Below are 16,858 nucleotides of genomic sequence, written 5' to 3' on the forward strand. Positions count from 1 at the left end.
TCATCTTTAGAGACGTTAACACAGGTTAAATAGCAACATACGATGGTTTAGAAGCAGTTCAAAAACAATACCAGCAGGTGTCACGGGCAGGACATAGTGACATAATCTGTGCCAACTGCACGGTCAGTGGTGAAATCTGGGCGCTGAGAGAAGGAGAAATCCCTTTGCTTCTCACAGGAGGAATCAGAGCTGGACAGTAAAAGTTCAGATTCGGGCACCAAGTTACTCAAAAGTTACCTTCCCACTACGTAGCCTGCATCTTCTCCAAGCCATCCAAAGCCCACTGCTGGGGCCAGAGGTTTCCAGAGTTAATGAGAACAAGCCTGAGAATTCCCTGGTTGGACTTGGCCAACAATCACGATCCTTCCGTTAAAAATTTTGGGAACAGTGACACGGCGTACCCCCTCTTTAAACTGCCCTGTTAATTTCGAATGTAACTCAAGTATATTCTTCATGCTTTTCTTATAAATCCTGTACCAGTTAGCTGTTGCTGCATAACAGATCACCTTATGACCTAGTGGCTTCAGGACACTGAAGGCAAAAACAACAGCCATCTCATTTGCTCATGAATCTGTAATTTGGGCTGGTTCATCTGTGTAGTTCTTCAGTTGGTCTCCCCTGGTCACTTCTGTGACTGCCATCATCTGGGGACCTGAATGAGGCCAGATGATCCAAATTGACCTCACTCTCATGTCTAGTGCCTCTTCTGAGATGACCAGACAGCCAGGGGCCTGCTGCTTCCCCCTCCCTGTGGCCTATTCAATAGTCCAGACTTTTTAATGTGGCAGCTGGTTTCTAAGAAAAGGCAAAAGCAAAATCTGCCAGACCTGTTAAGGCCTAGGCCTGGAAATGGCACAGTGTCACGTCAGCCACATTCTGTTGGTCAAAGCTAGTCACAAGGCCAGCCTAGACTGGACGGGAGGGGAAACAGACCCCGCCTCTTGTTGGGAAGAGTGGAGTGTACATACAGGGATGGGAGAGATTGTTGGTGGCCATATCTGCCGCCCATTTACCATGGCTCCGTGGGTTTCATTTTGGCTGTCTCTATACACAATTTTAAATTCATGTATGAGTCATCCCGCGTTACCTAATTTAACCTTTCCAACAAGGCTTTAAAGGGGAATGCCTCCATTGTATGAGAAAACTGAGGCTTAGAGAGATCAAGCAATTTGTCCACGGTCACAGCAGAGCTGGAATCAAGCCCCTCTGGTGCCGGCGCTGTGGGTATCGCCTCATCCTATGCTTTCACCCAACCCCACCTTCCCCCAGAGTGAGGCTCAGCTACTGGACCCCAGAGTCAGGAGCTACCACACCATTTCTGAATTAGCTCCCATGAGGCCCTGGGAGTATGTTATATAGATCAAAGCAAAATGTGGGTTATTCTTTTAATTATTTATATAGAAAGACCTAAGGATCTCTATAACAGTCTTTATAAACTCGTAAGAGGATTCATCGAAGGATGTGACACTTTTTATTTGAAGAATTTTGTCTAGCCAAAGGTCAAGTCAATGATGCTGTTTCCCAAATGCAGCTTGATCAATAATCATTCACTTTGCAATCCATTGACTCTTTTCATTTTTCATGCACTGCTTTGCATGGGATAAAGGCTGCAAATTCTGGAGAGAGATAAACACTTTTTTATGGAGAAAGCTGTTTTGGAAACTATAAAATCTCCCCACCCACACCTCGCGTTTTATTGGATGATTAAAGAAAAAAAAAAATCCAGGGTCAGCTTTACATTTGTCCCCCAGTGGGTAAAAATGTCACAGGCTGACAGCAGAAGGAATTGTCTCCACGGAAATTCAGTTTGAATCCAGAGGTTCGAATGGATTCTGTGATGCTGCTGGACACCGCAGCTGCTAGGCGATAGGCACTGGTGAATGATCAATGAGGAAATCTGTCTGCCCTTGAGGACTGCTTCTAGTGGACATTCGAGATCTGGCTGCCTTTTTAATCACCTCTTCAATGGCCTCTTACCTCAGTCACCAAAGAAGAAAATTCAGATATCTTAATTTTAATGAGGGCATTTGATCCAGTGCTCAAGATAAATATAACCCTGTGTAGTACGGAGAAGGTTTAGTGGGAAATGGTTGGCATTCTTTCTTGGTAAAGGCATGGGGAAAAAGAGAGAGAGGGGGAGAGAGTGAGGGAGAGAGAGAGAGAGACGGAGAGAGAGAGGCAGAGAGAGTGAGGGAGAGAGAGAGGGAGAGAGAGGCAAACAGCGTGGGGAAGACAAAGCACAGATAAGCGAGGCTCCTTGCAGCCCTTCGTTGAGAACTTGACACTTTCCACACCACAGCCAGCATGGTTGTCCTGAATCCAGTGACCCTGGGAATTTATCTTCAGCTTTTCTTCCGTTTCATCGTGTCTCAGCCCACCTTCCTCACCAGCGTGCTTCCGATTTCAGCAGGTAAAGCAGGACCACAACTTCCCTGTCTCCCCAGTGTCTGGCAGGAGGAGGGAGAAGGGCTATTCTGCAGCCGTTCCCCTCGGGGTGGAGGGAGGCTGGGAGGGAGCCGGCCCCAGCAGCCTCCGGTCACCCGGCCAGCCCCCGTTGGGACGCCCCTTCTGTCCTTGTCCCCGCCCAGCTGCTCAAAGCCAGAGACCCTTGAACACACGGTTTCTTCCCCTCACTGGCTGCAGGGTTGCGTTTGGGTCGGGAATTGTGGGGAGCTTAACAGAGGCAGAGAGGAAGTCAAGTGAGTCGTCCAGACATTTCGATAAACACACCCCTGAACCCTTCGCGGGGGGCTCGGCCCACAGGGGATGCTGTGCAGTGTGCTGACCGGGAGGGAGTCCCGTTGGTTGTGCCGGGTCTGGGGGCCCCTGCAGCCTCAAGACCAGGTCTCCGTCTCTCCGGCCCCGTGGGCTTTCCTGCTGGGCTTTCTCCCCGAGGTGGGCTTCTCTTCGGCCTCAGCGAAGAGGGGAGGTGGAAGGGCTGCAGGGGGCAGGTGGGCCCGGAGCTGGGCGTAGCGCTGGGGGTGGGGAGAGGGCTCCTTCCGCCCCAGCCTGGCAACCTCTCCTGAGGGCTCCAGGCTTTGCCCTTGTCCTGCCCGACCCCGGGCAGGGGAAGTATTGGGTTACCGGCACGGCTTCTTTAAAGCTTTCTGAGGAAACTCGGATGTTTCCGGAGGGCTTGAAGGGGGCGGACAGACCCCAGGCTTGGCAGCCGGTCCCATCACAGACCCCCTCAGTTCTCCTCGGTCACCCCTGGCTCTCCCCAGAAAAAGCTGTTTCCGTCACACCCTCCAGCACGCAGCTCCGAGGTACTTGAGTTGAGGCAGAAGTTTCACTCCCACCGCCTTTGCTGGGCGCAGGCTCTCCAGGAGGGAGGGCACAGCTCTGGATGCAGTCCCCAGCCCTCTCCATTCATAAGAATGGCTCAGTGTGACCTGTGGAGCTGCCAGCATCTGTGGGCCCTGAGGGAGGGACGCAGAGGAGGGAGTGGGGCTAATTATAAACGTGTGACGGGAGGGAGGAGTGCAGGCAGTTTGCGGAGAATGTTGGAGGTGGGGGGCAGGAAAGGTGGACAGTCCGGCATGTCCCACCCCCGGTTCAGGCTGAGAGCGCCAAGCTTCTGGGAGTGAGTGGGTCATTATTCAGGGGGGGAGCTTCATAGTTAATTGGGTCTGCTTGGTGGTTCTTAACCTTGTTTGGGCCATAGCTTCCTTGGAGGATCTGCCAAAGGCTCAGGACTCAAAGAAACTCAGTCTTCTGGTCCCAGCCCTGCCTCTGGCGGGCTCTCTGGCTTCTGGCAGGTGGTTGGTGGTAGACTGTAAGCACCACACGGGCAGGGACTGTGTCTGTCTTGGCCATTATCACTAGTTACGTGGGGGAATATCGGGTAGATGCCCAGTAAATAGTTGGTGAATGGATGAGTGCATGAAGGAATGAAAACTTTTCTCATCTGTAGATTGGAGTCTGCCATCATTTTGTACCACTTAATTTAGATACAGCCACAATGGCTAATGAGTTCTGAAAGCTGGAGAGAAGAGGACCTCTGATTTTCTTTGAGCTCCTTGCCCTCGAGAGAGCCTCGGCATAGTTTAGACATCTCTTAGGCAAGACGTGGTACAGACTGTTCCAGTCAGGGTAACAGCAGGAAGGAGAAGTAACTCCGATGGTTCAAGAAAAGACTGGAATGAGGGGCCCGCTTTCAGGGGTGTGGGTGGGCTTAGGGGCGCCAAGAAGGAAGGTTGAGCAATGAGCAGCTGAGGGAAGACTTTACCACCCCGGGGCTTGAGGAGACAAGAGGACCAAGTGGGGAACTAGATCCTGGGGAGATTTGGGACCTTGGAGGAGGGGCGGCTGAGAGGAGCCTTGGTCCCAAAGGGACCCAAAGCAGAGAGCAAGCGCAGAAGACCGCTCTCCCCTCCAATCCGACCACCTCTTGGCAATGCCTCTCACGGCCAAACCCAACCGGAAGCCAGGGCAGGGGAGCCCCTGGATGCAGTCGTGGGGGTCAGCCCCTGGCTGAGTGAAGGGAGAGGGAACTGAGAAGAGGTGGCCCACCTGTCCATAGGCACTTCTTGGTAAACTGCTACATCCAGGTCTTCTGGTGGAGAATGTGCCCTTTAAACATTTGGTAAAACAGTGGGGTAGCTCTGGGGGGAACCACTAAGGTGGCAGCTCAACAGAGCAAAAAAGACATCTGCTTCCTCCTGCTTTCTCACTTTGCTTTGTCCCCTTCTTCTTGTCACCAGGGCTTCCTGATAGCACAGTTCAGAAATAAACTTATGCCCTGAAACGGGAACTGTTCCTTAACACGGGAGAACTTTAATCCTTTCAAAGTAGTTTCCCACAATCTGATGTGAAACAGTCTGTATTCAGAAGCTCACACATTCTTAGCTCTTCTGAAGAAGCCCAGCCCTGTGCACATAGTGAAAAGTGCCACCAGCAAGTCTTTTCATCCCACCCACCGTAGCTTAGTGAGCGCCTACTGTGTGCCTGGCACTGTGCGAAGCGGCTGCAGGGGACACAAGACAAGCAGGATGCATAGCGCAGGCCCCAGAGACGGGCTGGGACGGAGGAAGCGCTCTTACAGGCCTGTGGGCTGCTTCTTTCCTTCACTCTCTTCAGAAGAGACTGGATTCCAGCAACGCTAGACACAGCCCAGCTCTCTGGGTCAGATGTTCATTGCCTGGCAGCCTCCACTATCGGGTCCCCGAGTGGAGGAGGGAGCAAAAAGCATCATAGAGACCAAAATTGATGATAGCAATCCCAGCACTAAAGCACCTGCCCTGGATACAGAGAAAACTAGCTCAGGCCCTCACTCCAAGCCTGTGAACTCTTACGTGGGACATCGTCCTCGCAGGCTCAGTGAGCAGGCTTCTTGAGGGTGGTGACGTAGCCGCAGCACAGTAGATTGGGGAGGGGACTGCTGTTTAAGATAGACACGGTGACAACAAGAACAACAAAGGCAGCTGATAAAACTGATTACAAGAAAAATGGCAGAGAACCAGGGAATAGTTCTGAGATGGGAAAGGATAGCCGATTGGAACTACTTCTAGAGCCTCCATTCTGTGTGTATCCCCTGAAGGCACCACTGACTTACCGCTCGTTGACTGGTTTGCACTGTGATGAGCGGAAATGACCCAGTGAAGACAGACTTGTACTCACTTCATTTTGCCTAAGAAGGCAGAGATGTGTCATATATATTAATTTCTACTGAACATGGCCCTAAGATTTAAAGTGTCCGGAGCCCTAACTTTGGTGTCTTTTAACCCCTGCCGGGCGATACACCACCCTAACGCTCAGTGGCTGAGCAACAGTTGTTTATTGTTGAAGTTCATGTGTCTGTGGATCAGCTAAGGGTCAGCTGATCTGGCCTGGGTTTGGCGGGCCTGGCTGGACTCGCTGCGGTCTGTGCACTGACTCAGCCCCAGGGTCCATCCACGGATGTGGCTCCATTTTCGTACAGTTTCTAGAATGTGGTGGCACAGACCCAAGGACAGTGATATTTATAGAATGAAAGGCCTTCTGCACACTTCAGTCTCTCACAGCACCCAGGATGGGGGTGGCCTCACTCCCGATTTTCAGATGGAGAAATGAAGGCTCAGAGAGGTTAAGTGACTTGCCCAAGATGGCACAGCTGGTGTGGGGAGAGCTGGAGACTGGAACCCTGCCTGCTGACTCTAAGTCCAGGGCTCTTACCAACGTAGACCAAATTTGCTATGGTCATGGATAAACAGTGATAGTAGCTTTTAAGATCCTGTACCCCAGCCTCCAAAAACCCAGCTTCAGGTCTTTATCCTCTGCACTCTCCTGCCTTCTCCTCAGGACATCAGTGCCTGAAGCTCTCAGCAACCGATTGAGACAAGGACTTCACACTAAAGGGTGCACGACTTGCCAGGGTACTGGTTTATCTTTCTTTGGAGGTACTTGTGTTGTAACAGGAGTTAAAAATCTAAGCTAAAGGAGGCTCTAGTGAGATGAGCTTCAACCTGCGCATTTTGGGGAATGAGGCTTCCTGGATCCAGGGGAACCCCATTTCACAGACGTTGTCTTCAGGGGTGAGAGCCAAACGACCCTATGCCCACAGACACACGTGGCTTCCCTTCTCCAACATGCGATTTCTCAGGCAGGCAGGAACTCTCCCGATGATGTTTGGGTCCAGGGCTCAGGACAAGATGGAGAGAAGACCCACCTCCAGTCCTGGAGAGTGAGATCTTGTGGAAGCTTATGAGTTCTGTCTGGGTGCCGCAATCTTCTCCTGTGGGTGCTGGGACGTGACCGGGCAGGCGTTTTGTGGCCTATAGTATGTGGTGTCCGGCCCTGCACTCCCCTGACTGGAAGCCAGCCAGGCCACTGCTTGGGACCAATCATGTTCTTGGCAGTAGATTATGGGCCATTTATTTGTGTCTGATGCTGGTCGGCTATTGTTTAATGTTCTGTAATGTACTTCCCAGCCATCTCCTCTGATTTAGCTCCCCACATTTCCTCTGGATAATATAATCAGAGAGGCTTCTTAAATTAAAGGGCCCTCCAGGGGTCCCAGCTTGCCCACTTCGCCCCACCCCAAGCCTCTGAATGAAGCAGTGGACCCCTCTCCAGCTCACAGAGGGGTGGGTATGAGAGACAAGGAATTTCTTTCCAGAGATCCAGGCCAAGCACTGACACTGTCACTCACCACACCCAAGCCTTCCTTCCTCAGACCCACGACCATACAAAAACAACACAGATCCAGAAGGAACAGAAACCCCTCTGACTTGTGTGAGTCACCAAGTAGGCTGGGGACCCGTCTTCCTGAAACGCAGTTCATGTCATAACTACTGCTCGCATTGCTCTTATAATTGGTACCAAGTGCCCCCAAACCCCTTATCTTGCCAAGCTTTTTCATAGCTGCAGTGTATTTGCTCTTCACAGTTGTCCCTGCTGTGGGAGCCCTGGGTCTAAATCCTGCCTCTGGGTGATTGTGGGACGCTCACACCGTAACTGTGGTGTGAGTCCCGACTCCCTCATCTGTAAAATGGGTATAGTAGTCTCACAGGATTGCTATGAGCACTTATTCATTCAACAAACACTTAGTAAGTCCCAACTCTGGCACCTGGAACTGGGATGCAGCAGTGAGCAGACAAAAACATCCTGCCCACATGGAGTTCCTGTCATCACCCTGAGAAGACTAGTCTGCTGGGCTCAAGGGGTGAATGAAAGACCCTTACAGTAGAGCTGGAGCTCGCAAACCAGCTGCCCAAGGACCGAGTCCAGTCTTCATGTGGAGCTGTACTCAGCCATCATGTTGCAGTACTTAAAAAAAAAAAAGAGACAGAGAAAACTTTTTAAAATTGCCTTAGTTGCTAACATTTAAAACTCAAGTGATTTAACAAATTTTTACAATATATTTCTGATGTCTCTTAAAAACCAAAAAACCTCTTGGAAAAAAGGGCAACCTGGCAGTCCTGACCCACACCACAGCGACTGTTTGGCATGGTGCAGCTCCCGAGTCCCCACTTCACGCTCCCGTCTCACATCTGGGCTGCCTTCCTCGTTACCTCTGCCTATCTGGACCATCTGGGTCAGAAGCCCTGCTGGTTTGGACCCTGCCTCCTCCTTCTTTAGCAGTCTAGACATTTTTCCAGACTTCCCAAGCTCTGCAAAGCTCAGTTTGAAACTTAATGTTCTGGATAAGTGGTTCTCAAACTACAGCACTGGTTCTCAGCTCTGGAGAGACGAGAATCACCTGGGATGCTTTACAGGAGCCCAGCGTCCAGGCTGAACAGACCAATTTCATCAGACTCTGCAGGGCATGGGATCGGGCACTGAGAGTGTTGAGAGCTCCCCAGGTGATTCTAACGCCGTGCCTTACCATTATAGCCCCCCCAGACTGTGGCTTTCTTACTTTACTGTGACTCGGGGTTTCTTCAAGTGTTTGAGGAAGTATGAGGGGCCTCTATGAGGGGCCTGCCAGGAAGGTTTGTTAAGACAGACTGCTGGGCCCGCCCCCAGAATTTCTGATGCAGTGGGTCTGGAGCGGCGCCCATGAGTTTGCACGTCTAATAAGATCTCAGGCACTGCTGATGCTGCAGGTGGACGGGCCACGCTTTGAGGACCACTGCTCACGGTCACCCCTGAGTTCCTGTATTAGTTTCCTACGGCCACTCAGTGGTCACACTGTCTTCTTCTTCCGTGTCAGTCTTCCTCTGCCTCTCTCTTATAAGGACACTTGTGACTACATTTAGGGCCCACCCAGATAATCTCCCCCTCCTAAATATCTTAATTTAATCCCACCTGCAAAGTTCTTTTTGTTGTATAAGGTAGCCTTTACAGGTTCCAGGAATTAGGGTCTGGACCTCTTTGGGGGCCATTAATCAGTTATTCTCCTACAGTTGCCTTTTGCACTGGGTCAAGTGTCCCCCGAGTGCTTTCTTTAAGGACATCAGGATCAGAGGCACAGGCATGAATACTGTCGTCATCTGGATCCTTTTCCAGAGCAGACCCTGAGACAAGGATTTGGGCGCAAGTGGTGGGCTTGGGAGGTGATCCCAGTAGGGCACTGGGAAACCGAGACAGGGAAGGGGAGGCCATCAGTCCTGGGGGAGTTCACGAGCCAATTCCTGCTGTGGGCAGCTGGGGCTCAGATCTCCTGGGACCTCAGGGAGACAGGGGACTGGGATATTGATCCACCAGCTCCTGGGGACATGCTTCCCCAGGCAACTTCCACAACGGGGGAAGCCTTCTGGCATAGGTACAGGTGCTTGTGACCGGAGCTGGCAGCCCACGGGGCCTGGCGAGTGCAGAGGCCTATGGCAGGGAAGCAGCAACATCTCCCAGCAGCTGTGGTCCTGCTGGCCCTTTTGCAGTTGCTTGCCCACCCACCCCTTCTGGGCAGCAGCGGTTACAGCTCGGCACCCCCCTGCTGTGATACCAGAGCTGGGGTCCAGTAGCTAAGGGAGCCCCCACTAACACTAATAAAGTTACCTTGCATAGAGCACTGCTTATTTGCTAGACTCTACGTACCTGACTTCTAATCTTCACAATTTCACAAGACATTAGTACCCCAGTTTTACCAAAGAGGGAACTACCATTCAGAGAGATGCAGTCACTTGCCTGAGGTCACATAGTACCAGGGCCAAATAGCCAAATCAGGACTCTCTGCGCCCCAAATTATTGCAGAGGCAGAACAGCCTATTGATTAGAAGGGGGACCTCTGGGTTCAAGTCTTGTGTCTCCCTTAGCTTTGTGATGCTGGGCAGGCAAAGTGCCTTCTATGTGCCTCAGTTTCCCCACCTGTAAAATGGGGCTCAGAGTAGGGTTTCACTCACAAAGCAGTTGTGAAGATTAAGTGGGCTAATTATGAACACAAAGAACTGTAAAAAAGTGCCTGGTGTGTGATGTATAAACCTTTTCTCTCATTATGTTCAGGACCCCACGCTGTCTCTACACATGCCGGGAGGTCATGATTTCCCCTAAGGTGCATTGGTGTCAAAAGGCAAAAGTCCCAAATACAATACAGACAGTAACTTTTTGCTTAAAATATCCAGTGGGTTAAGGCAAAAAGAGGGGCTCAGCTTTTATCCGTTTTGCATTTGTGAACCAGTCCCTAAAGCAGGGACCCATTGACCAGGGAAGGAGGCTCTTCTCGTGATGACCAGCTTTCCCAGATGGCTTTAAAAATGCACCTGGCCCTATTCCATCGCCCAGCCCAGAGCCTTCGACTCCGTTCAAGCCCGCCCTTATGTATCCACGGCAACCAACATAAGCACAAGCAGGAGGCAGGTGCTGGGAGCTGCGACAGCTGCAGAGGAGGCCTGGTGGCTGCTGAGGGCTTGCACCGTGAACCAGCTGAGGTCTGAAAAAAGAGAGGAAAGAAAAGAAGGAACTGTGAATGGGAACTGGACAGGCTCCTCCCCTCCTGGGTCTCCCTGCTCCTTTCCTCACGCATCCTGCCACCGCTCACCTGGTCTTCTTGGTATCTTTCTGAGAAGCCTGGAGAGAGCACTGGAGCTTTCCTGCTGCAGCTGGTAGATTTCTCTTGGGACACATGCTCCAGGAAGGACCTTCTGAGACCTGGCATGGGGGTCTTGGGGACCCAGGCGGATGGGGGATGGGGTGATGGTGGCCATCCCACCTGTGGAGGCCTACCTGCCGAACTGGGGCTTTCTTACTTTACTGTGACTCGGGGTTTCTTCAAGTGTTTGAGGAGGTATGAGGGACCTGTATGAGGGGCCTCTATGAGGGGCCTGCCAGGTGCGTCGTTACTGTCGAGAGTTCAAACCAGGCTGCCCTTTTTGCCCAAACTGAACTGGCTCGGTTTCTGAGATCATCTGCATTGGAGTGGACCTCACAGGGTGGCCCCCAAAATGCCTCCAGATCCTCTGTGGTCATCCAGAAACCAGATTCTCCACTGCTGAGGTTAGTGTTCAGGATTTAGGGGCGTTCCAAATGAGGACAACCCTTTCCCTCCTGTCCGCCTTCCTGACTGTGTTGGGCAGGTCGTGGCGGAGAAAGTCAACGGTGGGCACGAGTGTCCTGAGCGAAGGCCTTGGGTCTGGGTGGCGCTCTTCCACGCTCCGTGGCTGCCCACGAAGTGAACACCGAGAGGCCGAAAGGCGGTCTGGACGATTCAGGCCCTGGCAGTGCTTTCCCCAAAGTGTCTGAGTAAATGATTTCTTTTCTTTTTTTTCCTTCAATATCTGAGTTGACTGTCCAGCCCGCGCTTCCTCTGCTGCGCAGTCAGGAAAGTGAGAGGGCGCCTGCCTGACCGGCATGGGGCCTGCTGCTCAAGTCTAGGTCCAACTAGAAGGCGGAGGCGTGAGGACGGTTAGCCAGCGGGCTTGGCCACCTGCCTGTTTACTGATGTTCCCTGAGAGGAAACAGTGGCGGTGCTAAGGCACTGAGGTGGAACTCGGGAAACCTGGGCTCTCTCTCTGACCTGCCACTGACTCTAGGACGTGTGTACTGTTGGACCAGCCATTTGCTGTCTGTGAGACTCATTTTTCTCATCTGTAAAATGAAGGGATGGACCAGATTCCAAAAATCCTTTTAGCTGTAGACTTTCCTTGACTTTGTGGCTCGCAAGTCACTTGCTAATTTACAGAATTAGCTCCTCCACAAAGAAGGGGTCTCAGCACATGTTTCTCTTCCGAGCCTTGGCACCTGAGAACTCACGACATAGCAGGAAAAGGCGTGGGGTTCAGGTTCAGACAGCTGTGGACTTGAGTGACATCTTTGTGACCCACTAGCTGAGTGATCTTGGCCAAGTGGTCTTGGTTTGATTTCTTAACACCTCTGTTTCCACCTCTGTAGAATGGGGTTAGTAAGAGTACCTGCCTCATCAGATGGCAGTGTAGTAGGTACAGAGCTTTGCACTGTGCCTGGAACATAGTTAAGCTCTTGGTCAGTGGTTGCAACCATTATGCCAAATGGCAGTGAGAGTGTTGGAATCCAGGCTGCTTGCCTTCTCCCAGGATGATTCGTTTTTACTATAATTCCACCTGCTGTTATTCAGTGGCTGGAGAGGTTTGCTCCTGGTGCTGAAGATTTGCAGAATTCAGAGTCTCCATTGAAAGCCTGCACTGAGCGGAAACCATCACAGTGTGTGGGCTTCGGAACCGGAGGTCTGGGCTCAGAAGCCCAGCTCCATAGGACCTTAACTGTCAGAGCCTCAGTTTTCCTCATCTGGAAAAGGGGGGCACAATAGAGAGTAATTCGAGGGATTGTGCTGAGAATCAAAGGAGGAAGCATGGGAGGGCACGATCTGGAAAGCACGGGCTCACACCTGAGGATGACGCCTTAGCTACTGAGTCCTGAGCTGATGGGCAAAGTCCACCCACAGATGCCTCCCTGAACTGTGAGGGAGAAAGCTCTCACCTCCCCAGACAGGGTGAGCACACTAGGAGCCCCCGGGGCGCTGCAGCCTGAGGGCATTCCCCCCACTGGAAGTTGTGCAACCCTGTGTGGATCCAGCCGGTAGACAAGTCACTTCCCATATCCAATTCATCCGAGTCAGGAGAACGGGGCCCTCTGTCCACGTGGCATCTGCCTTGTATGGAATAACAGTCTTGCGCCCTTCCAAATGGACAGCAATGTCAAATCACCAGGCCTGCCAGTGTGGGTCCTCCTGGGAAATCAGAGGTAGATTATTAAACATGAAAATTTCAAACAGAATGCCAGCAAATGGTGGCTGACTTGACAAAGATGCTCAGTTTTCTGGCCACATACCCATCTGCTGCCACTTTGCATTTTGTTTGATTTTTTTTTTCCTACATGAGGCAATAAAATCCATTTGAATGGATTCAGACCATCCTCATCCTCATCATCCTCATTAGCATGTTTCAATCTGTCTGTCTCTAAATTAATTATGACTATTACTTGATAAATGTAGCTTTTGATACACATCCCATCAATCAAATGACCAATTTTTATTGCACCTCCTACTATATACTTAACTATTATATTGAACAAGAAGATTCAGAAGACAAACTAACACAAGGAGCCCACAGTCTGTTTGTGACATTATAATAACACAGATGGATGGGACTTCCCTGGTGGTCCAGTGGTTAAGACTTTGGCACTCTCAATGCAGGGGGCACAGTTTCGATCCCTGATCTGGGAACTAAGATCCCACATGCCTCATGGTGTAGCCAAACACACACACACACACACACACACACAAATGAAATAATAAATGAGAAGTGAAGTGGGTCACGGTAGCAGTATCTGGGGTGCACAGGTGGTTGGCATTTGAATGAACAGAGCAGTGAAGATAAGTTGATCTGGGTTCAAGTCCCACTCTCACCGTGCATGTTACTCACGTTACCGAGTGTTGTGACACTTGAGGTTTGCAGGCTTCATAGTTTAGAGAATGTTTTTGTTTCCTGCTTTAGGTCACAGATAAAACATCTCCTGGAAAACAAGCAAACAAACAAACTTACATCTTATACCAGAATAAAGCACAAATCAATTAAGATTTAGACATAAGATATGAAAGCATAAAATTATTAGAAGAAACCTTGATGGATTTGGGGGGGTAATTTTAGTGGCGGGGGGGACACAGAAGCCATAAAAAAAGGCTTCTACAATCGATTCTACCAGATAAAAAGAAAAAATTTGTGTATGGGAAAAACAATTAAAAACACAATGTCAAAAGATCAAAACAAACTGGGGAAAATATCTGCAAGTCATCATAAAATGATGCTTTTTAAAATATATTTTAAAAAATTTATAATGGAAGACCAACAACCTAATGGAAAAATGGAATAAATACATAGGGCTCTAAAACGTGTGAAAATATCCCAGCCTCATTCACCGTAAGAGAAATGCACATTAAAACCACACTGAAGTGCCATTTTTCATCCATCAGATGGGTGAAATTCAAAAGGTCTGACATCACGTGTGCTGGTGAGGGTATGTGGAAATAGATACCCTCATCCTCTGCTTGTGGGACAGAATGTGAATTGATGGAGACTGTGGAGATGAATTAGGCATCATGTGTAAAAACTACAAATGCACACACTATTAGACCCAGCAATTCTATTCTAGAAATTCATCCAATGGACATGCTTAACAACATATACAAAGATGCATGCAAAATGTTATTCTATTGTATCATTGTTTTGTTGGGTTTTTTTTGGAAGCGTAGTTGATTTACAAGGTTGTGCCAGTCTCTGCTGTACAGCAAAGTGACTCAGTTATATACATTCAGACATTCTTTTCTCATATTCTTTTCCATTATGGCTTATCCCAGGATACTGAATATAGTTCCCTGTGCTGTACAGTAGGACCTTGTTGTTTATCCATTCTGTATATAATAGTTTGCACCTGCTAATCCCAAACTCCCAGTCCGTCCTTCCCTTCTCCCTCCCCCTTGGCAACCACAAGTCTGTTCTCTATGTCTGTGAGTCTGTTTCTGTTTCAAAGATAAGTTCATTTGTGTTATATTAAATTAAATTAAATTAATTAATTAATTTAAAATAAATGTATGCATGTATTTATTTATTTATTTATGGCTCCATTGGGTCTTCATTGCTGCACGTGGGCTTTCTCTAGTTGTGGCGAGCGGGGGCTACTCTTCATTGTGGTGTGCGGGCTTCTCATTGCAGTGGCTTCTCTTGTTGCAGAGCAACGACTCTAGGCGTGTGGGCTTCAGCAGTTGTGGCTCGCAGGCTCAGTAGTTGTGGCACAAGGGCTTAGTTTCTCCACAGCATGTGGGATCGTCCCAGACCAGGGCTCAAACCTGTGTCCTCTGCATTGGCAGGTGGATTCTTAACCACTGCACCACCAGGGAAATCCCCATTTGTGTTATATTTTAGATTCCATATGTAAGTGATATCATATGGTATTTTTCTTTCTCTTTCTGACTTACTTCACTTAGTATGATAATCTCTATTTGCATCCATGTTGCTGCAAATAGCATTATTTCATTCTTTTTTATGGCTGAGTAGTATCCCATTGTATATATGTACCACATCTTCTTTACCCATTCATCTGTTGATGGACGTTTAGGTAGTTTCCATGTCTTGGCTATTGTGAATAGTGCTGCTATGAACAGAGGGGTGCATGTATCTTTTTGAATTATAGTTTTGTCTGGGTATATTCCCAGGAGTGGGATTGCTGGATCATATGGTAATTCTATTTTTAATTTTCTGAGGCACCTCCATACTGTTCTCCATAGTAGCTGTACCAACTTACATTCCCACCAATAGTGTAGTAGGGTTCCCTTTTCTCCATACCCTCTCCAGCATTTGCTATTTGTAGACTTCTAAATGATGGCTATTCTGACTGGTGTGGGGTGGTACCTCACTGTAGTTTTGATTTGCATTTCTCTAATGATTAGTGATGTTGAGCAGCTTTTCATGTGCCTCTTGGCCATTTGTATGTCTTCTTTGGAGAAATGTGTATTAAGGCCTTCTGCCCATTTTTCGATTGGGTTGTTTGTTTTTCTTGTTGTTGTTGTTGAGTTGTATCAGCTGTTTGTGTATTTTGGAGATTAAGCACTTGTCTGTAGCATCATTTGCAAATATTTTCTCCCATTCCATAGGTTGTCTTTTCTTTTTTTTTTTTTTATGGTTTCCTTTGCTGTGCAAAAGCTTGTAAGTTTGATTAAGTCCCATTTGTTTATTTTTGTTTTTATTTCTATTGCCTTGGGAGACTGACCTAAGAAAACATTGGTACAATTTATGTCAGAGAATGTTTTGCCTATGTCCTCTTCTAGGAGTTTTATGCTGTCGTGTATTATGTTTAAGTCTTTAAGCCATTTTGAGTTTATTTTTGTAGGGTGTGAGGGTGTGTTCTAACTTCATTGATTTACATGCAGCTGTCCAACTTTCCCAGCACCACTTGTTGAAGAGACTGTCTTTTTCCCGTTTTATATTCTTGCCTACTTTGTCGAAGATTGACTGTAGGTGTGTGGGTTTATCTCTGGGTTCTCTATTCTGTTATGTTTATCGTTATGCCTGTTTTTGTACCAACTCCACACTGTTTTGATTACTGTAGCTTTGTAGTATTGTCTGAAGTCTGGGAGAGTTATGCCTCCCGCTTTTTTCTTTTTCCTCAGGATTGCTCTAGCAATTCTGGGTCTGTTATAATTCCATATAAATTTTTGGTGTATCATTGTTTATATCAGCAAATGTTTGCAAATCACCCAAATGCACATTAGTACAGGGCAGGGTGAACAAATTACGGTTCTTCCAAATGAAGGAATATTACATAGCCATAGGAAGGAATGTGTATGCATTTTATGCAGTAATACAGAATACTCTTAGAAATACTGTGAAGTATCACAGGTATAGTGTTATATTACAGGTAACCATTTGAGCAAGAGAGGGAAATATTATACCTACTTATTTGCTTCTGTATGCAGAAAATATTCATAGAAGAATACACAGGAGACTAATTGATAATAAATAATTGGAACTGGGACAGGGTAGGAGAGTTTTCAAGTATACGCATTTATACTTTTTGAATTTTGAATCACATGAATGTATTACCTTTTCTAAACAATTAGACAAAATCCCATATATACATACAAAACAGAGCCTCTCATCTGGAGCACAGGATGGGATTTTTCTGTCTTTAAAAGTCCGTTAGACCCAAATTAGCAAAGGTACTTGAGATCTCAGAGACTTTCCAGAATGGTAGAATCACATAATTACAGCAGTATTTATAAGGTTCCTTTTGCCAACTTGTTCAGTCAGTAAGCTCTATTGCTCAGTTGAGTTCAAGGGGGTCAACCCAAGGTCCCCCACTTTCTGGAATCCAGGGATTTCAGTGACTCATGAGACCAATGGGTAGAAGTGTTCACTGTGCCAGTGGGCAGCCACGGGCACCCAGGGACCCTGCTTCCCTCTTCCCCACCTGCTGTGGACCCTCGGATAACAATTACTGGAGGTGATGGGGCAGGGATGGAGGCTCTAGGGAA

The 16,858-nt window shown here is 48.5% G+C and overlaps 1 protein-coding gene across 1 annotated transcript in view; it reads left to right on the forward strand.

The window, feature by feature from the left end:
- Window positions 1-2,304: 2,304 nt before the first annotated feature.
- Window positions 2,305-16,858, forward strand: part of COLQ (collagen like tail subunit of asymmetric acetylcholinesterase) — a 64,484-nt gene continuing 49,930 nt past the window's right edge. The window contains exon 1 of the mRNA XM_024747732.1: window positions 2,305-2,410. Coding sequence (XP_024603500.1) covers window positions 2,305-2,410 — 106 coding nt within the window. The remainder of the gene's footprint in view (window positions 2,411-16,858) is intronic.

This window comes from Neophocaena asiaeorientalis, unplaced genomic scaffold (genome assembly GCF_003031525.2).
Source record: "Neophocaena asiaeorientalis asiaeorientalis breed wild unplaced genomic scaffold, Neophocaena_asiaeorientalis_V1.1 scaffold33, whole genome shotgun sequence".
Taxonomy (NCBI): domain Eukaryota; kingdom Metazoa; phylum Chordata; class Mammalia; order Artiodactyla; family Phocoenidae; genus Neophocaena; species Neophocaena asiaeorientalis.